Below are 23,889 nucleotides of genomic sequence, written 5' to 3' on the forward strand. Positions count from 1 at the left end.
GACTATCTTGAATACATATTCCTACATATATATATATATATATATATATATATATATATATATATATATATATATATATATATATAAAACACAAATGCATACACCCATATATCCTACCGAACATGAAATTTGATTATAAATTATTAACAATCAATAATCTAGCAATCCAGGGGGCCATATTAAATAATACCTAAATTATTAACCTACACAGAATACTTCCAAGTTGCTATACTGAAGTCAAGTATAAATCCAAACTCAACATAATTACCTCTGTAGGTCCCTATTTGGATTTATACTTTACTTCAGTGTAGCAACTTAGAAGTATTCTGTGTGGCGACCCCTAACCGGGAAAAGCCTAAAGAAAAACAACAACATATGCACTTGAGATGGTTATTATATGTATTTATTTTTTTATATGTGTATGTCAACATCATGGGCATTTTTTATGGGGCATGTAGGAATGTTTTTATAGGGTAGTGTGTACAGATGAAAGGACTGATTTACTTTTCATGTCATGGTTTTTATTTATTACTGTGTGGCTTTAAATCTGTTCAAAGGAGGAGGATTAGCATAATTAATTGTATAATTGATTGTAGCACTGAGTATAAATCCTGTAGAGTAGTATTCTTATGTTGTCTGATGAAGTGGCGTGGACCACGAAAGCGCTCACCTGGTACCTGTTATTTTATTAAACTGTTTTATGTGCTGTGCAGCCGTGGTCTGGAGCCTCATTTACTTTCTTGTTTATTTAAAAATATGATGTTGCCCTCTTCAGTCTTCCTCATGGAGGGTTTGTGATCCGATCTTCAGAACCGGCTCGGCCACATCTTCCAGACTTCAGAACTCAATCTCAAGCTACTCCCTCTTCCCATAATGCACCATGCTACTTCTAACTCCCCAGATCTCATTTGCCACCAGGAGTGGTCAGATGGAAGATACAGATCTCAAGCTGTAAGGATTTAGTTATATTTTTTGCTCATTTGTTTATAGTTCCTTCCTCTCTATTGACTGTTTACCTGTAGTTCATTAGTTTTTATCTTTGAGTTTCCTTAATTCCTTTGTTTCTATTGTCCTATTGGTTGTTGTCTTTTGACAGTAACCTAGTTCTGCAACTGTCTTAGTGATCGTAATTTCTTGCTTAAGGGTTCCATTTTTTCCCCTTTCCACACTGTTGGCTTTTCAATATTTTGTGGTCTGGTTTTCCAACTTCCTTGTTCCTTCCGTATCCCTTTTTGTTTGGTGATCTGCTGATGGCCAGGTGATCTGCTGATGGCCATGCCTTTCTTCCTCTTACAGCAAAATATTTGCACAAGGCACAAATAAGTACTATTTTTATAATTTGCCGTTACAGACATAGAAAGTTGATAGTTTAATAGGTTCTGCATTAACATACGTTTTTTCCCCGAACCCTCATCCTTAATTTTTAGCCAGTAGTTGCCAGGAACCCACAATTCCAGGCAAAATCTGGACTTTCTGTACAGTTGGGAAGGCATGCTGCTATCTTGTGTGCTACAGTATTGCGGCTAGCAGTTAGCATCTCCCGTGTGTAAAAAAAAAAAAAAAATAAGTAAATAAGGGAGAAGAAGAAGATCAGGATAGATATTCTAAGCTGTGGTTTCTACCCGGGGCTCAACCCCCCCCATGAAATAGAAACAGATGCATCTAACCAAGAACTTGGATCCATTGTCTCTGATCTGAAGTTCCGAGGGGCCTTGTTCAGTTAGTAAAAGTTTGGCCTACCAGTTTAGTCCCCAGGATGTTTTGCCACGGATGTACTGATCTCTACGGATCCTAAGCCTCCAGATCTGATTCTATTCTGCGAGTTGTTTTTTTTTCTTTTTACTGTATGAGACTAGGCATTGGAGTGGAGAGTAGCTTGCTCAGATCTGAAGCTTTGAGCTGTCAGTTTCTCCTCGGATCAAAGATTCTGGTATCCGAGGGGTTGCTGACGGACTAGAGGAACTAATTTTGCTTCATCAGATTCTAGATACAGGAGCCATCTGGTGAGTTTCTGGCATTTCTCTGCTCAGAACCCCTTCAGATCTAAACTACTGAGCCAGGGCCGTGCAGTTTCTTAAAAAAAAAAAAAAAAAAAAACACTTCAGAGCCGTTTACTTCTCTCAGATCCTAAACATTTGGATCCCACTGACTAAAAATTTGTTCGTGAGGCACAGGATCTCTTAGATTCATATATGGGGCGAAGCCTTCGGATCCAATGCAGTAACTGAAAGGTTGTCTCATTCAGATCCAAAGCTGTTGAATCTGATATGGACAGAAACAGCTGACTTGTTCTTGGGTCCGGATTCTTCGGATCTGGAGCTGTCCTCTCAGATCCAAGGTCAAGGATCCGGCTTCACTTCAACTCACCGGTCTTTTCCCTGATGGTCCAGATTTTTCATTTGTATTTGTTTGGGGGAATGAAGCCACTTAGTAATGACATGTATTTATTTGGATTTCGGAACAGTAGTTAAAATCTTTTCCCTATTACCCTTAGACTTTCTACAGATTTGTTAGGCTAAAGGCTGAGAGGCAAGGGATCCGACAAGTAATTGCTCTCCAGGTCAGAGAGCTGGATTATTCTCGGATCTGATACTGTCAGATTCAAACTGTTGTTCAGTAAAGAGCTGATGTTCCGAAATTCATTCACTCATCTGGAAGTGTTCATACTAGATTTATGTTTTCCTCTTTTCCGGCAGACCTCTTTTCTGGCAGACCACTGAAACACTCAATGGGGACATGGTAAGGATGCTTCATGCTTTCTCTTCTCTGCAGGGTGCAGTTTATGGGGGGCAAGTTTTCTATGGCATTTCTTCAGCTGATGGTTGAAACCTGTCCCCCTGCCTCAGGACCATACAGGCTTTCCCTTCAGTGCCCCTAATTTTTGGGACTTTGTCCCCCATCGTTTAAGGGCTTGTACAATGTTTGTGCCTTAGAAGATCGACAGACCTGTATCTAATTTTAAAGCTTTTGTCCACCAACTTCCCGAAGATCCTGTGTGGAGGTCAGACTCATTGTGCCCCGTCGTTGCTCCATGATACTCTCCCTGGTATCTGGATTTCTTCCCTGCTCCGGGTTATAGGTTTGCCTCAGGACATGCATACCAACCTGACTTACGATCTCATTCCTAGTCTGTTCCACTTTTTCCTTCATTAATCTGGGAGTATATGGCTTAGGGTGCCCAACCCAATTCCCCCCATATGACTGCCCATCTATGGAAACGGTCAGGGAGCATTTTCTTCCCAGAACCTGGATTCCTGGACCAGCTTTCCAAAGTAGACCTGGGTAACCAGCAATAATATCCAGAGGTTATTATTTTTCCCTTTCTTCTTTTCCCTTCTTAGAAGCCAAAGTTCCAGATGATCTTGGCACAGTCCATCCTGTTGTTCTGCCAAGGTTGATTGGATGTGCTCTTTACATTTACGGGACCAATCCTCTTACATCAAACACACTCAAAGGCGCTCCAGGAGACTTCAGGTCTTCTGGCTGGGAGCCGATCACTTTCTATTCAGAGCTCTGCCTTTCAGACCTTCCACAGCTCCTATAATTTCCATATACATGACAGTATTGCCTGCTCACCTGCAGTTCTGAGAATTTCAGATGGCTTCCGAATCTGAACGACTACTACCTTATTGCTCCAGCCAAGTGTTAGTTGTTACAAATTGGGATTATCTATCTTAAGACTCCACATCCCTGACCATTGCTTTATCTATGGCAAAATTGAATCAGTGGTCAATACAAAATTGAAGTTTATAAGTTTTCACTTGAATGCTTCATCCCAGATAGCATCCTTGATTTGTCACTGCTTCATGTCTTTGGAGTTCAGAGGTGGAACTTGTTGTCTCTTCCATTCCCCGCCAGCAAAGTTTAGTCTGCAAGCCTGTGGAATATCCCTTTTTAGCTCCTATAAAAGCAATTTGCTAATATAATTTTTGCTGGTGGATCCAATCAAACAACCCCCTCCCCCCTTGCCACAAAGACCGCATACGCTTCCCATCTGTAGTATGACCTTAAGGTGTGGACCTTTGGGCTATCTGCTCTGGCTTGGCTCTAGGGGGATGCCTCTCCTACGAAGGCTCTCTCACACTGTATAATATAGGTGGGAGGTTGGCATGTAGGTTAAAATATTTACCTTGCAGAGTCAAGACAAGATGCTAGATTTGATTCTCCCCACCTAATACTAATCTATGAATACAAAAAAAAGGGGGGGGGCTCACCAGAATTTTTTTTTCTTCTTGTTACTGTTCCCCTCCTTGTTCCCTGCTGCAGCTGGAGATGTTTTCCAAAACCCCACTTGTCCTTTTCCCCTCCCCATGCTCAGGACTATGGTTTTCTTTTTGGGACTGCTCAAGTCCTTACAGGGATACCCTGCACTAGTTTTCCAACTGCACACTTCTTCAAGCACTTTTCATAAGTTGCTACTATGACAGATTTCCAATGTTTTCCTAACAATTTTATAATTCGTCATTAGATCTTCCCCAACCAGCTAGTTATGTTTCCCTTCCTCCCCAGTGACCTTTGCCCCCCTTAGGGTGGCATCAGGTGACTGCTCCTCTTCTGCTGTTACAACTAAGGACAGAGACCAAGTATGCTTCCAGGATTAAAACCCATCAAATTCCATTCATGGATGTCTACAGCAGGTCTATCAGCCTGTGTGCCTAGAAAGTGATATCAGTTAGTACCAGTTCAGAGCTCTCGTCTTTTGAATTTTTCTCAGCCCCCAGGGTGTTTGTCTGAGGCATGACACTGGTTGAATTTCACATGGAATCAAAGGATCCCAGCTGTTCCACATTTAGGTGACTGATTCTTCACTTGCCTTAATCAGGCAGCATCTGCTACAAGCCAGGGATTACCTGTTGTTCTTTCTGATCCCTAGATCCCTGCACATCTCAATAAAGCTGGCATTTCGTATCTATTCCCGATACAGAATTCCTAAGGTGTCTGCTCCCTTTCGATACCATGGACTAGACAGTGTCTTGCCTTTTCATTGCTGTACATTATTAAGGAATCTGGTAAAGGAACTGCTGTTCCTTGCTTCTCCCCCAGCAGTTCTGACCTTACATATTCTTAGCCTCATATTGAGTACCATATTGCTAGTCCCCCTAGCAAGGGTTCCTATACAGTTCCTTTTCTTGGGTTTTCACAGGTCAGTTGTCCATTCCTTTTCAGTTTTGGCCTGCTGCTATAAACTTCACTCAAATTCGCAAACTTCATATCCGCTGGTGGTCCCTGTTGGACTACCCCTCTTCTGGTCTAATTGTTCTTTTCCTCCTCCTTAGCCACAGTGATCACAGACTCCTTCCGCTAGGGGTGAGGAGGGCATTTCATGGGAAAGTGAGACAAGGTGATGTGCTCGTTCCCAGAAGCCAGTTTACATTGCTGTGTCCCAGGGATGTGATCACTCCCTTTCCCTTTTCTTATGCCACGCATTTTTCAGGGTGCTCCCCCTCTAGGGACTATTATGGTGCTTACTGACAATAGGTCACTAATCTGGCATACCTTTTTACCAGGGAAATCCTTTCTTACCCTCTGTGTGGACAGGTAATGAATGTTTAGGAACGGGCAGTTTCGTCATTTTTTTTTTCTTATTGCATTGCATATGCCGGTGTTGTCCAGCTCTCTGGCATACAGACTCAGCCACTCCACTTTGGTTCCTCAAGTATGGTTCCTCTACCAAACCATTTAAATCGGTCTTCAACCATTGGGGCCAACTTCGCTGCTACCTCTTGTTTTTTTCTGGTAAACATCAAATGCAGTAAGTTCTCTCTCTCATCCAAATAGTTTACTGACTATATTTAGTTTGATTTTTGCTAGAAACAGTCTAGAATAGTTTGGCCCTCCTAGAGCCTACTGCAAGATCTTAGGGTTGCCACCTTTTCAAATGGCCAAAGTGGGACATGTTTGGTACAGACATCAGATTTTACAGGCAGACACATACCCACAGCCAGTACAAAGGATAGAACTTAACTGTTTTGCCTAAATAAAAGCTTATTCTTGTAGCATTTTAGTTGCTTATTCTGTTTCTTATAACATTTAGGTATTTCAGATACAGAATAACTGTTTTATGCAACTATTACATAAAATATAAGAAATAATTTTGTTCTAAAATCACAGGACATTTGCCATTTTTACAATTTCTTGTCAGGACACAACTGCCCAAAGAGGGACTGTCCCTCTCAAAGTGGGACAGGTGGTAACCCTACAAGATTTACAAATACTTTCTCTGATCTTACTCCAAAAAAAAAAAAAAAAAATTCTTCTGCTGATGTCTGTATTACGGATGTCTGTATTACGGTCACTTGTTCCAAGTCTCATTTCTCTGTGATGCCTTTTTCAAGTGTACATTGTTTCCAGGAGTAGAGCTTCCATGGTTTGACAGTGCTCTGGCATGTCCTTCCTTGAGGGCCTCCCAAGAATTATGTAGCTTGGGACTGTACCTATCACTGAGGAACAGTGAAGAGGACAACATTATATTTAGGAGTTATGTACTTACCATAATTTGGTATATGTGTTGTCCTTCATTCTTCCACACCTTCCCTCCCAACCTTCCTCCGGCCTTGCATTTTCTAGAAGGATATGGTATGTTACGGGAATGTCAGGTACCAAGTTTCCAGTTACTATTTCCTCTTTTCTGTCCTGTCTTTATAAATCAGTAGACATAGGCAGCAAACTTGATCTGAGGAGATAGAAGTAACGTAGTGCATTATGGGAAGGAGGAGGAGCTCAAGATTGAGTTCTGAAGTCTGGAATATGCCGCCGAGCCGGATCCAAGACCCATCAGTGAAGAAGAATGAAGGACAACACCTATACCAAGTTATGGTATGTACACAACTCCTAATTACTTGTGTAACACCCTATTTATGTATTGTTACCTTTGGGGGGGATAGAGCAGTTAGTCAGCTTACAGGTGCCATTAAGAGATCACTGTCATTTAATGACCGGATCTGATGATGTCCTTTTCATTCTACGTCAGCCCATGGGTTCAGATAAGATTCTTTGATCCAACTTGGCCACATACTCTGGATCCAACTCTCGAGCTCCTCCCTCGACCCATGCCTTAGTCCACCCCCAGTACCTCAGATCTCATTTGTCACCTTCGCAAACCGATGCAGGTTCCTCTCTGTAACATTATTAGAGATTATTTAATAAGTAAATTCAACCTTTTTCTCGTACTAAAAGTTAAAACTTTATCTTTATTTTCATTTACCTATCCTCCCTCTTAGCGTCTCGCAGGACGTTAGGACTTCCTCCTAATTTTTCTTACTGGTTTTCATAGATAGTAAACCTTTATTACCATTGTTGCTATTTCTGTTTATCTTTTCTTATATACTGTATTTCTTTGAATTACCATCATTGGTAATTAAATTCCTTTTCTCCCTTTTCTATCCATACAAAAAAATGTTTCTTACAGCTTATTTTGTTACCTTTCCTTGGTTACCTACTCTGTTGGATAAACTGACAGGATTTGAGAAATGCACTTTGTGGGCATAAAATCCCTAATTTGGATGCCCACAAGGAGTGAGTATATTGTCTTGGAGTCAGTCATTTGGACACTACTTATACAATGTGTTTTACCTTCAATCCAAGAGCTTTGTTCAGTTGGCGAAATAAGTTGATTTTGAAAAGTCTTCTCCCTGCTGCATCTACTTTTGGGGCCCAAACCACCTCCAAAACCAGTAAATCTGTTTGTTGGAGCATAGAAAATGCTCCCCACTGAAATACCCCCCATGTTTTCTTTGAAGCCGCCTTCCAAGAGCCAAAAAGCTTCAGATCCAGCATTGTCAGATCCAAAGACCCAATCCTCTGATCAAAAACATTCTGATCAGATCGTCATTTCATTCAGCCCTACAGCACCATCCTTTGATCCTGGTCCTTGGATCTGAAGCCTCACAGAAGTCTTGCACCAGAATATGTAATTAAGCCCATATCATCCGCGTCTTCATTTAGGTCCTCCAGAAGTTTATTGGAAGCAGATGTGGTTAGGATGAGCGAAAATTTCTCAGAGCTCAGATCCAGATGGGGGTCTTAACAGCTCTGTTGGATTCATCAGTCTTCCTGCAATGTCCAAAACTATTTTATCTCCTCCTCTGATCCATCCAGTTGTTTTGGAGTCCCAGGATCTGAAATCAATGAGAGGTCCAGAGTCAGATCCGAGGAAGATATCTTCAACTCTGACCCATATCTCTGACTAGTTCCACTCTAATACTCTTGGATCAGAATGGGTCCTGGAGCTGAAGTGCCGAGATTGACTTCACTGTTTTTAGATACATCCCTGCCCCTTGGAGCCTCAGCCCCAGATAGTTCAGGTTTGGTTCCATCATCAAGGCATGGATCCAAGACCTACCTTCACTGGGAACTCCGTCTCCGATAGGTCTGGTCAAAGCCTGTAAGGGTCCATCTGCCTCAAAGCCTGTAAGGGTTCATCTGCTTTTGAGAATGTGGAAAGTGCTTTTTCTCTTTTTCCAGAGAACTGCCTTCTCATTTTTTGGATCCAAACCTTTTCCTGTCATCGGCATTGAGCTCCGAGTTGATCCCTACTCCACAGGGGCAGACAGTTCCAATAAGTGTTCAATCTGTTCCGGTAGAGGAATTTTCCCTTTCTTCCAACACCTCCCCAGAACACATCTAAATAAAATTTATTGACCTACAAAAATAATGAAAAATAACATATTAAGCGCTTTCATCTCTGCTAAGGAGACTTCATCAGAATACAGTTCTTGCCATTGCCTCTACCATTTTTATACGAATGTGTAAATTAACTCATTGATTGTACCACCAATCAAATTCCATTTAGCATGTTTTAATTATTAACATTTAAAAAGACACCTTTACCAAGACATCATAAAACTCTTTATGCAATGAAAATAAAGTAAACTAAAATGAATTAACCTATATGTTTCAATCATAAATATGCATATTTTAATGTTATTTTAAAAACATCTTAAAATAGTTAACAATTTAAGTTATAATACTGGCCCTTTCTACCAACATGGGTGTTATGGATACTGTTTCATTCAACCCTGGCGGGAACATAGCTACTAGCTTCAACTGCCAAACAGTTTCTTTCTTTTTTAAGATTCTTCCAATCCCCCCCCCCCTCTGGGGTTCAAATTGACCTTATCCAAAATTCCAGAAGAAAACTTTGTAAATGCAGGACAAGTGAGGGAATGCTTGTAAATGCAGGACAAGTGAGGGAATGCTTGTAAAGGGCGTTCCTCATCTTTTTATTTTTTATGTCATTGGTGTGCTCATAAATTCTCGTCTTGAATGCACGCTCAGTCTTGCCCACATAGAAGTGTGGGCATGTCTCTCACACACTGCTAAATAGACCACTCTACTAGTATTGCAATTTCCTTTCTTAAAAAAAACACTCTGCTTTGTACACAATTCTCCCAATTTCACAACCTTTTCTTTCATAATATATGAACATTGCCCACATCTTCCACAAGCCCTAGTGCCTTGTTTCGAATTGTCCTCCATTTCAATTTTTTGTTCTAATAATCTCTTGAAATTAGTTCCTTGTTAGTTTTAAAAATATTTCAATTCTTATTCAAAGCATCTTGAAGTCTACCAGTAAGATGATTATGTTGCAGAACACAAGCTTTACTGTAACTCTTACTTGCTGCTAAATTTAGTTCTTTAGTTAAACCAACCCCCAAAAGTGGCTGATACCACGTACCCCACTTACTATACACATCATTAATTATGGTAGCATTGTCGCCTCACAGTAAGACTTTGTTCTGTTCGATTCTCAGCTAGAGCGTCTTCTGTGTGGAGACATGCGTGAATGGGCGTACCTTCATTGAAGGTTGTGCGTCAAGGCCGGCAACTCGGCACGTAAAAATCTACTGCCAATCATTAGCGGACTGGAGTTCTGCTGTGGCGACCCCTAACTGGGAAAAGCCGAAAGACACAACAACAACCAAGGACCTAGGGTAGCCCCTTTCATAGAACATGCATGCGATTTTATCCAATTCACCACTAACATCCTCATGGTGTGATGTCATATTTTTTAAAACCAACAAGGAAGTGTTAGAGAAATTGGGAAGATGTGGGCAATGTTCATATATTATGAAAGAAAAGGTTGTGAAATTGGAGAATTTACAAGCATTCCCTCACTTGTCCTGCATTTACAAAGTTTTCTTTTGGAATTTTGAATAAGGTCAATTTGAACCCAAGAGGAGGGATTGGAAGAATCTGTTAAAAAAGAAACTGTTTGGCAGCTGAAGCTAGCAGCTATGTTCCCGCCAGGGTTGAATGAAACAGTATCCAGAACACCCATGTTGGTAGAAAGGGCCAGTATTATAACTTAAGTTGTTAACTATTTTAAGATGTTTTTAAAATAACATTAAAATATGCATATTTATGATTAGAAAGGATTGAAACATTTTAATTCATTTTATTTTATTTTCATTGCATAGTGTGTTTTATGATGTCTTGGTAAAGGTGTCTTTAAATGTTAATGATTAGCATATGCTAAATGGAATTTGATAGGTGGTACAATCAATGAGTTAATTTACACATTCGTATAAAAATCGTATTCTGATGAAGTCTCCTTAGCAGAGATGAAAGCGTTTAATACATTATTTTTAATTATTTTTGTATGTCAATAAATTTTATTCAGATGTAGATTGGACCATTTTCATAGTTGTTTTTCTTCAGTATTATATATTTTATTTGTTTATCTCCCCAGAACACCCCATAGAGGAGGCCCATTGGAAGAGAACATGCAAAAAGAGACACATTGACTCCCCGATGGACTCCCTCACAGAATGTACCAATTTGGATGAAGAACAGTCCCCCAAATCACCACTGGATAACATCTCCGTAGGAGTCATTTTACAGATATTCAAAGAAAAGGGTGTCTGGTCTTCAGAAAATTCCTCTTTGGAAGAATCAGTATTTTTGGAAGCTTTTGGTTCTGGCCCATCCACATCTTGGGTTACCTCCCCCAGCGGATGAACTCCTTGATTTAGTTTCCCGCCCAGCTTGGAAGGAGTAGAATACCGTCAAACCTATCCCGAAGAGACCTGACTAATTTTTTCGCCTCTCCAAAAGACAAACCCTACTGGATGGAACAAAGGAGTCCCAGTTGATGCTATAGATGTAGCGGCAGCCACCAAGAAAGAGCTAGCAAAACAGAGCTCTTCTGTCCATCCGCCAAACAGTGAGTCTAGAGCATTAAACAGATTTGGAAAGTGAGTCTTTACCTTAGCTAAATTTGCCTTGAGGTCTCTTAATTATCTGGTACTCTTCACGAGATTTCAAAGAGATTTGACCAAAGAGCTTGCAAATACTTTGTCAGAGTCCATGTCTGCAGAGGATTTCAAAAGAACGTCCTCACAGCTAGCCTCTCTCAAAAGAACGTCCTCACAGCTAGCCGCTCTCTTGTCTATCTCAAATGTTTCATTGAGGTTGATTTCTCAAATGTTTCATTGAGGTTTACTTCTCACACAGTTGAATGCACCTCACAAGCAGCTGGTTCATTCGTTGCCCTAAGGGGACATGCCTGGATGCGGCTATGCAATTTTGTGGTGCCCTTTAAGACATCCTTCATCAATGCCCCATTTGATGGCACATCCTTATTCAGGCCATCAGTAAAAGAGATACTTGTCCATAGCGAACAAGATGGAATGATCCTGTCTGCCATGTGAATCAGGTTTTCTACCCCTCAATGGACCTTTTCCAGGAATCAGAGTGGTGGTAAGAAAATATGTTTCTGAAAATCTGAGAGATCTTTCCTAGATCCATGCAGGGAAAATTCTTCCAGAGGCAGAGGAGAAAATTCTAATGGGAGATGTTGCCCTTGTGGCAGAGGAGGCCTGCAGAACCAGGAGTTCCAGGATTCCTTTCCGGACAGACCATTTCAGCGCTCCTTAAGCACTGCCCAACTGTCCAACTCTGGAGGCAGTCAGAGGATGAGTATCCCTGCAACCAGAAGTCTGGGCAAATATAACAAAAATATACCTGGGTGCTAAAAATCATATTCAGAAGTTATTTCACTCCATTTTTCCAAACTCCTCTTCACAAAAAGAAGAAACTTCCTGATGTTCCACCCAGTCAGAGGAAGGACACAGCACAAGAAATTCCAAAGCTTCTAGAAAAAAAAAAATCATCCAAGAGATCCCACCAGATCAAATAGGATTCAGAACTTACTCATGTTTTTTAGTGGCCAAGATAACGGGAGACCTCAGACCAGTTTTGGATCTAAGCAATTTGAATCAGTATGTAAAGAAGTCAAAGTTTCAAATGGTCATGGTACAGTCCATCCTACTTTTTCTTCACAAGGACAGTTGAATGTTATGTGCTGAATAGATCTTCACAATTTGATCACATCAAAATAGGCAATCCCAAAAACACTTATGCTTTTGACATGGAGCTAGTCACTACCAATTCAGAGCCCTGCTCTTTGGACACAGCACAGCCCCCAGGGTGTTTTGCCAAATGTATGGCAGTGGTAGCTGCTCATCTGAAACTCAGAGGATTTCGAGTGTTTCCATATCTGGACAACTGGCTCCTCACCACCCCCTCCAAACATCTCCTTCTGCTTTCCAGGGACAACTTGCTCCAGATTTGCCAGTCATTGGGGATAACTATAAATTATGCCAGAGCAAACCAGTCACCAGCCAGAGCCCAGTGTTCATTGGTACACTTTTGGATACAACAAGACAAGTAGTTTCATTACCACCTCATCGTACATCCATTATCAGGAGTCCGGTTCATCTACGTATTTCCCATCCATGTCCTCCAGCAAGATAACCCCTTTGAGCACAAGATTCCATGGCATCAGCCATTGTATTACTTCCCTTGGCACATTTCTTTGTGTGTGTTCTTTTTTGGAATCTTGTGTGTTCAGTGATCCATTCTTTATCAACCCCTATCCTTTCTAGTTAAGCTGACCCCAATTTGCAAATGACAGATTCACTGGTGGATTCAATCTAATGACATTCACCTAGGCTGACCTTTTGTGTTACCACCTCCAATGGCGACATTGACCACAGGCGCTTCCCAACTGGGGTGGGGGGGGGGCATTTCTTAGGAAGGATGGTCAAAGGCATGTGGTCCCCTGAGACACCAATCTGCATATCAATGTACTAGAAATAACGGCAGTCTGCATTGTAGGCATTTCAAGATACTCTTCCTCTAGGGATTATTGCAGTTCAGATCAAACATGTCTGTCGTCTGGTACAAACCAGGAGGAGTCCAATCGTATCCCCTCAGCAGAGAGGCCATGAAAGTGTGGGAATGGGCAATCTGATCAGACTGCTTTCTAATTACAACACACATTGCAGGAAAATCCAGTGTGTTAGCAGACAAACTAAGCAGATCCATCCTGATGCCTCATGAGTAGTCCGTCAATCAGCCTGTGGCTGAAAGGATCTTCTATAATTGGGGTCAACCTTGCTGCAACTTTTTTGTGTCTCCCCACAACAAGTGCAGCAGGTACTTTGCTATTCTCCTCCCACAGGGGGAGCCACTGATAAATGCTCTGGTCTGTGCTTATGCCCCTCTTGCTTTGATTCTCAAATTTCTGCAGAAACAAGTTGTCTGAAGAGCTCAGTCATTCTCATTGCCCCCTTCTGGCCTTGACAGGTATGGTTGCCCTTCCTATGGTGTCACCTTTGTTATCCTCCATGTATACTGATGCCAACTCCGGATTTCTTCTGTCACCCATCAGGGATCCAGGCCCCCAAACTAACCACATGGTGTCTCCACTTCCAGTAATAGACAGTCCAGGCTCCCTTACCCTGTATGTACCATTGTTTTAGCTTCACAAAAAGAATCTACTAAAGTTTACAAGAGCAAGTGGAAAAGATTCTACCTTTGGGCTTTGAATAATGAGCTTGACCCATTCTCTGCTCCATTTTCTGCAGTACTTAAATTTTTAGCTAGCCTGTTTAAAGAAGGAGCTAGTTTCTCTATGATTAAACTTTAGTTAACAACTATTTCACATTTTCACACAGGAGGCTGAAATTATTCCTTAGCTTCGTCCAAATTATGCAAAGCATTTGTAAAGAGTATTTTTATTCTCAGACCACCAGTAAAGGATCCTTCACCTCCCTGGGATCTTAGAGTTGTGCTACAAAGTATGACTCGGAAACCTTTTGGACCTTCAGCTAAAAACAATTTAAAAATCCTTTCATGGAAAACAGTCTTCTTAGTAGCCATTACTTCTGCAAAGTGGCTATCAGAACTCCAGGCTCTTTTCTCAAAAGACCCCTTATATCATTTTCCATAAAGATAGGGTTACCTTACGGACAACCCCTTCTTTTTTACCCATAGTGGCTTCTGAAAATACCATTCATTTGTCAGTCTTCTTTCCACATTTTTTGAATAAAGGGGAGTACATGCTTCATCTCCTTGATGTACACAGACAGTTATGTTTTTATTTTCACAGGACAAAACAAATCAGAAAGTCAGACTAACTTTTTGTCTCTTTTTCACCAAAAAGACTGGGATGCCCAGTTTCTAAAGTCAATCTAGCTAAATAGATTACAGATTTTATCTCTTGGATCCACTGTCAACAAGACATGACCTTACCCAAACCTCCCAAGGCTCATTCAACCAGATCCATGGCCACTTAATCTGCCTTTTGGTCAAGAACATCTACGGATGATTGAGCTGCAGCAACATGGTCAATTGCTCATACCTTTGTTACTTGTTACAAATTGGATATTATTTCTAGAAGCGGAACCTCCTTTGCTTCAGCAATAAACTTGGAAAGTTGCTAGAATAACAAGATTTGTATTGGCATACATTTTCTGAAGTATATGAAGTCTGAAACTCAAATGATGTCATTATTTAGTGACTTCAGTCCTCAGAGATTTGCCAGAAAAATGAGGCAAAAATCTGGAGAGCGGAGTAGTATAATGTATAAGGTCCAATGACACTAATCAAAAAAAAAAAAAGTAGGAAGAGCTCCTCAGTGCCCTGGCCTTATTTCATCTTTTCAGGTCTCCTCTGAAAAGAGGACACTGGTCTAGTGTGGCTAATCAACACAACAAAGTAAATAAAAAAAGATTATTTTAATACTTTTCATTTAGATGTGAACACATTTTATTTCTTAGGTAATTGATTTAGGTGGGGTTTTTTTTTTTTTTTTTAGTTTCTGTGCAAGTTAAATTTTTTTTTCTTATTAATATTGAAATGAATTGGCGACGCAGTCTACATTTTACTTGTGTAGATTTGGGTTTTGAGAAGTTGTTTGCAAGTTGTATGTCAGTGTTTTACGTATGCAGTGTGTGTTTGACCTTTTAATTTATAGCATGTGTCCTAAATCTGGGTATTTATGGGGAATTTTGTTAGCTTTGATGCCAATGGTGAAGATAAACTGTTGATGGTGTGATGAGTGTTAATGATACACCAGCAGTGTAAAACAAAAATGTCTGCATGGTGTATGAGATGCATGGTTTTATTGCATAGTTTGTTTGAAGATTATCATTAGTATAAATATATTGTGTGTGTATTTGTGTGTGAACATGTATAATATATATGTAGGACACCACCACCACCCCCAGGACATTCTTAAGATCCTTACTGGCCCTGGAGAAAAATTCAGGCATTGGACCCGCACTAGATTGGTGAGTTGGTAAAAGGACATTGAGTACCAGGACAGCTGTTAGAATGAGAGAAGAGGAGGAAAAAAGTGCAAAACATGGATGAGGACAAGTTAACCAGAAACTAAGAGGAGTTTTTGAAACAGTAGACTGTTCTACACTACTGCAAGAATTTAAAGCACTGGTGATTTTTGAAGAGAGTCACTACCCGGTTAAAGATTATCTTGCTTTATAGAGCTTTTAGAGTTCTGTGATATAATGTACACTCAAACTGGATATCCACAAATGGGCATTCATCAGGTGGTCATTTTTGGTTCACCCCCATTTTCCTGATTTGTAAATGATCTACCGTATCCAAATATAAACAGCTTGCTTTATGCTGATGATACAGGCCTTATAAAGCTAAACAAAGCACCTAATGCTTTCACTAAATCTGTTGGCAAAGAGTCTAACTTGGTATGGAACTGGTTAACCATATTTACATTAACAATAAATACTACCAAAATCACTGTGATTCAGTTTGAGACACTTCAAAAACTCCGATAAATATTATTTTTGTACATCCAAAAGGTGCTCCTTCCCTTCTACAGCACAAGAAAACTACTTAGAAATAGCACTTGATCAGTCTTTCCTTTATTGCTTGCACTGAAACACGGGCAAAGTTATTGCCCAAATAAAAATCTCTTGCAACGTACGTAATCTCCTTACTGAAGAAGCAGGACAGACTGCCATCATTAGTAGCATAGAGGAATAAGAGAACTGAAAGACCAGTCGACGCAGGTTTGACTAGTAGCTCTAGTGCTTGACAGCACAGGCAAGGAGGTTGGACAATTCCCTTCCTGGGGTGCAGGATGGTAGCTACAACTTTGATGACAGGGCTTCAGCTGAAGAAGGGAGGCTCATCATGATGAAGGGAGCCTATACTGGGAAGAAATGGGAATGGTCGGCAAGCCGATGATTGTAGCCCATATGCATATGAGGGAGCCCACACATGTGGTCTAAGAGACAATAGGCAGCCATTGCAGTGATGCAAAGTACACGTGTTGCCACCAGAAATAGGGTTAGGTCATAATGCTGTCAGGATGTTGACAAGAACACACAGCACCTTCAAGGCTGCCTGGACAATTCCCTCACCCCCCAGACATTGTAGGTCTGACTGAGGGAGGTTTGATGATTAGCAGGCGAGGGGGCAAAAATTACAGACCAAAAAAAAGGCAAAGCAGGACAAGCTACTGCAATCCAGTGTGCTGATCCCTAGAATTGAAAAGAGGCTCTCCCATCATTACTCTGCCATCACACAATGCGCCCTTAATTCAGTCCACCAATAACAAAACTCTTATATTTATATAGCTGGCAAGCAGAACAGAAGATCACTGAAACACCTTAATTAAAGCCACTTGGTTACTGGTCACAGCAAGAGCCTGCTTACTATTAAATACTATAACGTTCAGATGACTGCCCACCTCTTAAAAACTCATTCCAAAGCCACAATCTGCATACTTGGAAACAATGATGCAATGCATCTGATGAGACCATCCTTCAAATTGTCCAGTCATGAAGAAGCCGTTTCAGAAGTTGTCCCCAAAAACTGGAATAGCCTCCTAGGTAAAATGGGAACATTTGATAATCTTAATGTATTCTGAAAAGAGCTCAAGATAGGTTGATTGTAGAAAAAAATGCAATTGATTTAGAGATACAGCCCAGCAAAATTTAATGTCCTACAGTACCAACATATCCCTATTCCCAAAAACATTATTACTAATAGCTGTACAACTGCCTTTGTTAGTATTATAAAGAGTAATTTTACTAAATATCCTCAGTAATATTTATAAACCTTCTGCCATCTTTTTTTCTCAAATTCTATTACTTTCTCCACTTTCATGCATCTGGTCATATCTTTTATCTGTATTGAATCCGTGATTAATTTCCTTAGGAATTGTAGTCTGTTGTAAACCACAGTGGTACTTTAATGAAAACTGTATGTACATATGTCAATAAATACCTCAGTGAGTCATTCCTAGTATTAGTCAATATTTCTTACGAGTAAGAAAAGGCACTTTATTTGTAAGCGTTTTGCTTCCCATATGAATACTGTGTATATAGCTTGTCATACCGTTTCTTACATGAATATAAGCTTGCTTTAGATGATGACCAAAAGAATGTCTGTCATACTGTAGGTGTGTCAATGTAGTAAGTATGTGTGTATCACTGGTTGTGTTATACTTTATAGTCCAGATTATGGCTTTAAAGGATTCTCGGACCAGTTCACTTACCAGTTAACATGCTAAGTAAATAGGAGACGAGGCAGCCCACACAACTGGTGTTACAGGTGTGAAGAACACGGCACAATCTATGTGCTGTAGACACAAATGAGTTTGGGACGGAGGGTAGTTCTGATGAGTAGTAAGAGAAAGACTTTTGGTTGATATGAATTAGCATTTTAACTAAAAGGCAGGGAAAAGACAGACTAGGTGGTTCAAGGGAGATGTACGTGGCTTTTTTATATATGAGTATTTAATGTTCCAAATGAAATTTATATTTGCTCACATAATAACGCTGCAGCTACTGTAGCAGGATTAGGAGGTAGATACAATTTTTTCTATGTTTATGCATGTAAAGAATGACATGTTGGCTCAATGAACAAACTTTAAATTCTGATTAAAATTATTTTTCTTGACTTTGTACCCATGTTAAAGGTTGTTTACTTTGAATCTTGGCCCACCTAAGAAACTGGAAGAGTTGGATCCAGAGTCTCTCGAGTACTGGAGGCGGCTGAGAAAATATCATATGTGGCGTCACAACAGATTACATAAGGGGAAGACAATGTAATTGTTGGCTGCTCTAAGACTATTGCTACTAGTGCAAAATGTGATATAACACAGTTTCCTTATTGTTACATATGGTTACAGTAGAGCAAAACTGGATTACCTTTGCCAGCAGTTGTGGAACATCCGTGCAGACTTCAAAGATGTGATAGGATCTATAGTACACTGTATTACTTGGATTGTGGAAAGCAGAAACACACCGTTATGGTTAACTGCAAAATGGATGTTGTAAGCCAGTAATATATGCTGTATTTGTGGAAAACAATGTTTTCTATGCATAATAACTTACAGAACTGACTCCTTGTTCATTTTCTATAGCTCTCTCTATAGAATTGTAGGGACATCTCCAGCTGTCAGATTATGAACTTGTCCGCCATTAAGACTTAATGGGAAAAACCATGTCAATGCACTCTAACAAGAAAAAAATATATAAACAAATAAGCAGCCAGGAATGAGAAGTGAATCACACTGCTTTATTAAAAAAAAAAAAAAAAAATTTAGAACTTTTGTCTTTGTTCTGATGAAGTCCATTTACAATCTCAACAGCCAGTGATTTTAAGTTTATAGACTCTTTTAGGGTCACTTGTTCTGCGATTAATTAACAAATGTTTTGAAAACAAATTTAGAGACATGAATAAAATCATCACTTGATCCATAATGCAACAAACCAGCAATTAATTCATAAATATTAAATGCTAGATCAAACCCATTAATACAAATTCTAGCTAACTATTAAATACCAAAAAGACAGATGAAAAATAAAATGATGAATCAGTAAAAAAGTAAATACAAAGCACTATGCTTATGTACCCAGTACTAGAATTTGTGCCCACCCTAGTTCACATACAAAAGGCTGCCTTCAACCGCAAGACACTGCCGATAAGAAACAGTGTCATTTAACTCCGTATACATGGTTGCATTTGTCATTAACTGACATTTTAGTTCTTTCATTTCCAGAAAGTCATCACCTGGTGGTCCTCTATAACCCAACCCAATGATTGATCACTTAAAACATAAGTCTATGGATACTAAAGATACAGATATATTTGTACAATGCATTGTGATTATCCTTTTTTTACTGTCATACAGGTGATAAATTCTAACCCTTAACAATTGTGAAGTTTTACCAGTATAAAAACATTCACCTTGTTGGCACTGAGCAACATATATAACCCTTGAACTAACAAAAGGTTTATACAATTTACTTCTCAAAACCTTTGAGTGTCGCCCTTCATTTTGGACTGGAATCATGACATTTATGATTCAGCTCACCAGGGAATATTTTGGAAATGCTCAACTGGAGAGTCATTTCCTTAGGTACAGATTTAGGTATTGTTGATCAAATGTATTGTAATTTGTGATTTACTCTCGTATAGTGGTTTACATAATTTTAATTGCAGTGTGGAAGACTTTTTTTATAGTAGTGTATGAAACTTCAGAGAATTGTTTTGCTGAGTTCACTGTAAATGGAATGGTAATGGATACATTGAGTATTATGGAAAGAGACATCCTTGTCCCACTACTCTCTAAGGCTACCCTTGAGCTTGGTACAGGAAATTGCCACTGCATTTGCACATCTAGGTGGGCCTTCATTGCTCTGTAAGCCCATAACTCAAGTTTAAGCACACCATAGCTGTGTTTTTGTTTTCTGACACAGTGCTGTTATAGTTCTCTAGGATTCCCCTAGTATCTTCCTCTGTTCAGTTCTTATAATTTGAATTGGGACATCACTATATTTTTGTCTGTGATCAAGCTGCACATTTTGTAAATGTAAACAGTTGTGCTAGCAGCTCTTCTGCAAAATTAGGCTGGGGGAACTGAATGCTTCACTGGGTTTTAGTTTTAGATTATATGTAAGGGTAATCCTTAGCTAGCCCAAAGGTTTACATTCCCTTTCGATCATAAAGACAGAGCACCATTATTACGTGAAGTTTAGGATACGTGGATTTCTAGGCTGTGGTCATTATTGCAAAACACCCAAACAGGGTAAATTTTTATACATTTGGGGAATTTCTTAAATGGATTGGTTATGAAATGTAAAGTAACCTACACAATGTGGTTGTTTCTGTATAACCTAGTTAAAGTACAATGTTGGAAGTGGCATGATGCAGAAGTTTTTTTAATGCACACTTGGGGGTCCCTACTTTCACAATTTTACCTTTGCAGCACCTTTTGGCAGTACTGAAGTCTACAGAAAAAAATAGTTATTGACTGAGTGGGTAGATGCATGGGCCAAAGCATGCATTTTCTGCAGTTTGTAGGTATCTGTAACAGTAATTGTCATTTTAACTATGGATTTCTGAAACGTGTATTTTAAAGATCAATGAAAATACACACATCTTTTGCTCATCGTGATAAGCTAGTTCAGTTATTCAACATTGACAGTAGGACATTAAAGACTAGTGGTCAGATGGCTGCTGGTTTGCTTACTGAGAACATGTTGCCTTTCTCTAGCAGAAATCAAAAGCTTAACAGTGAGACCAAGTGTATTGGCTTATTAAAACATGAAGAGAGGACTTTCAGAAAAAGCATGCGTCAAAGAAAGAAGTTGGGTTAATCCATTCATAACAGATGAAGCATTTTATTTATTTATTTTATTTAGCATTTGTTGACTGGGCAAGTCCCACTAGGACAGAGCCTATTTTCAGCGGAGGTCCAGGGAGAAATGCTGCAGACACATTGTTTTGGAATGCGGGAGGAAACCGAAGTACCTGGAGGAAACCCAGGCGAATGCAGGGAGGACATACAGACTCCACACAGAAGGCACCCCAGCTGAAAATTGAATCCGAGAACCTCTTGCTCTAAGGCAACAATGTTAACCGCTGCATCACTGCGCCACCCTAGATGTAAGTAGTATAGGCCTTTTTGTCAGAGAGCTTTCATCTTCATGAGAGGTTGTCTTTAAATAGATTATGAAGTATTACCTGCAGAAATTCTGCTTTCCATTTCAGAATGTTAAAATGATTACAGTAAGAAAGAAAATGGTAAAAAAAAAAAAAAAACAAGGAGGAGATAGAGGCACACCTGTTAGCATTGCTGTTACTCAATCTTTGCTTGGATTTCCTTTGGAGTCCTATAGGATTTCCTTTGGAGTCCTATATATATATATATATATATATATATATATATATATATATATTTATATTTCATAATGAACTAGCACCCTGTATGGACCTGGTTACTACCTTTACATTTTTTGCTTGCCAGAGTAGTTTCTGTATTCCATGAATATGTGTACAATAAAATATTCAGGTAGAAGCACACCACACATCCTTGTAATGCATGTTCAGTATACTTTTGTGCAGGGCACCTCTGACATTACAGAGGAACTTACTCTACAGAAGTATGGTCTGAAAATGATGCAAAACCCAGGCATGGAATTATAAAAAAAATGTGTCTAATGTGGCATATTTACCAGAGAAGCATGAAGAATTATAGAGTATATGTATACCTAATTCTCAGTGCTGTAACTAAAATAATTTCGGAAGTGTACTGACACCGAATTAAAAATATAGTAAAAAGCAGACATGAGGAAAAATAATAAGGGAAGAAATTTAACCTTATTTTTCTTTTGGAGGTGAAATAAGTAGTGTCCAAAGTTCAGCATTCAAAGCTCATAACATAATAGTGAAGTGCAATGAAAGAGCAAAAGATGCATGTTTTTTGCCAGGATTTTCTACAATGCACAAGTAGAACAGTGTTGTTGGCAGTGGTGGTGCTGCAGCAATTAGCTTTGTCACCTCACAGCAAGAGGTTCTCTGGTTCGATTCTCAGCTGGAACTCCTTCTTTGTGGAGTCTGCATGTACTCCTTGAAGTCGTGAGATTTAAAGACATGCAGGTAGGTGTGTGTGTGTGTGTGTGTGTGTGTGTGTGTGTGTGTGTGTGTGTGTGTGTGTGTGTGTGTGCCTTCTGTGAAGGTTGGGAACTTAACACCAGAAAAACTCCACTGCCAATGAGTTTGTGGACCGGTGATCCACTGTGGCGACCCTTAACTGGAGAAGCCGAAAGACACAGCACAAGTAGAACAGAGCTGTTCCATCTGCTATGCATATCATAGCAACAGTGAAAGGGAAGAGATGATAATGTATCCAAATTAATTGTAGGCATGGAGCAGAGTTCAGCATGCCCATGGATTTGTTCCAGAAGTTCATTAAAGCTTGTATTTTTTAAATGGAATTCCTAGTATTCTATTATTCAATAATGATTCATAATGCAAAAGTCTTTAATTTAGATGAGAATTTAGACATATAATTCCCAGGTCATACTATCACAAGTCTAATGGGCAAGTGGAGAAAGCAGTGAAGAATTTCATGACAAAGTGCTATAGAAAAAAATGGATTGTTGTCTAACCTTTTTGAAAAATGGAAGTACTCCACTACATGAGTTAATCTTCCCCAGCTTAACTCAAATGCGATCATTTATTTCATCTGCACTGATAATACCAGAAAACCAACACAAAGTTTAAGAAATGCTAGAATGAAATCAGCATAGACGGAAATTCTGTGGTAGAAAGACATCCAAGTTTACATGTGAAAATTAAGAATGCAGAAGCTATGGGAAAATCTGCAGCTCAAAGCTGAATTATTGGTGAATTGTCTAAAAAAGTTCTTGTGTAGTCTGTGAGCATTGTAGTAAGCTGTATGGAAGTCCAAGTCATCAATAAAAGAGAAGTACATTGAAATCAAAGTCCTATGAACAATGTAGTTGTATCACAATCATTCCTGCTAGGAAAAAAAAGATGGAGGGTTTAAACCTCTGAGGAACTGGACTTGTACACTGAGAAATATCACTACAAGAAGCTACAGTACAGCCAAAATTGTATTAAAATCAAGACTAGATGTCTTGCAAATGGTCTAAAATTATCCAAACATGGAAGACTTTTCAGAGTTAAAATAATTTTAAAGACTGGAAAGCTTCATTAGTATAACCAACACTGAATTTTAACAAAAAGTTGATATGTGAGGTAATTAACCCCAAGTCATACATAATGTAGATGATCCAAAAGATCCAGTAGGAGCTGGAACATAGCAGTCTGTCTCCAGCTCTTTATTGCATTATGGATCACCCTGACATGCACTTTCAATGGACAGTGATAATACCTGCCATCATGTGTCACCCTGACACCCACCTTGAGGTGGTTATGATAAACCCCTCATTGTGTCACCCTAACATGCCCTTTGAGGTGAGGATAACCCCCCAATATGTGTTGCCCTGACATGCACTTTGTTGGTGGTGATTAAATCCTTTCATTTTGTGTCACCATGATGTACTTTGAGGTGGTGATAATAAAAACCCCCATTATGTATCACCCTGATATGCACATTCAGGTGGTGATGATAATATCCCCTCATTATGTGTAATCCTGACGTACACTTGCGGGTGGCAAAGATAATACCCTCACATTGTGTCGCCCATCGGACATCACGTGGCATTCTTAATACCCACCTATTTTGTGTCACCTTGACATGCACTTTCAGGTGGCAATGAAAATGTTCCCCAGTATGTGTCA

At 39.6% G+C, this 23,889-nt stretch overlaps 1 protein-coding gene across 1 annotated transcript in view; it reads left to right on the plus strand.

Annotated features, from left to right (window-relative positions):
- The window catches only part of MRPL54 (mitochondrial ribosomal protein L54), a 190,378-nt gene extending 171,702 nt beyond the window's left edge, over positions 1-18,676 (plus strand). The window contains exon 3 of the mRNA XM_044053887.1: positions 18,251-18,676. Within this exon, the coding sequence (XP_043909822.1) occupies positions 18,251-18,383 (133 nt within the window). The 3' untranslated portion in view covers positions 18,384-18,676. The remainder of the gene's footprint in view (positions 1-18,250) is intronic.
- The last annotated feature ends 5,213 nt before the right edge of the window (positions 18,677-23,889 follow it).

The sequence above is a fragment of the Protopterus annectens genome, chromosome 13.part0 (genome assembly GCF_019279795.1).
Source record: "Protopterus annectens isolate FY-2018-M chromosome 13.part0, PAN1.0, whole genome shotgun sequence".
Taxonomy (NCBI): domain Eukaryota; kingdom Metazoa; phylum Chordata; order Ceratodontiformes; family Protopteridae; genus Protopterus; species Protopterus annectens.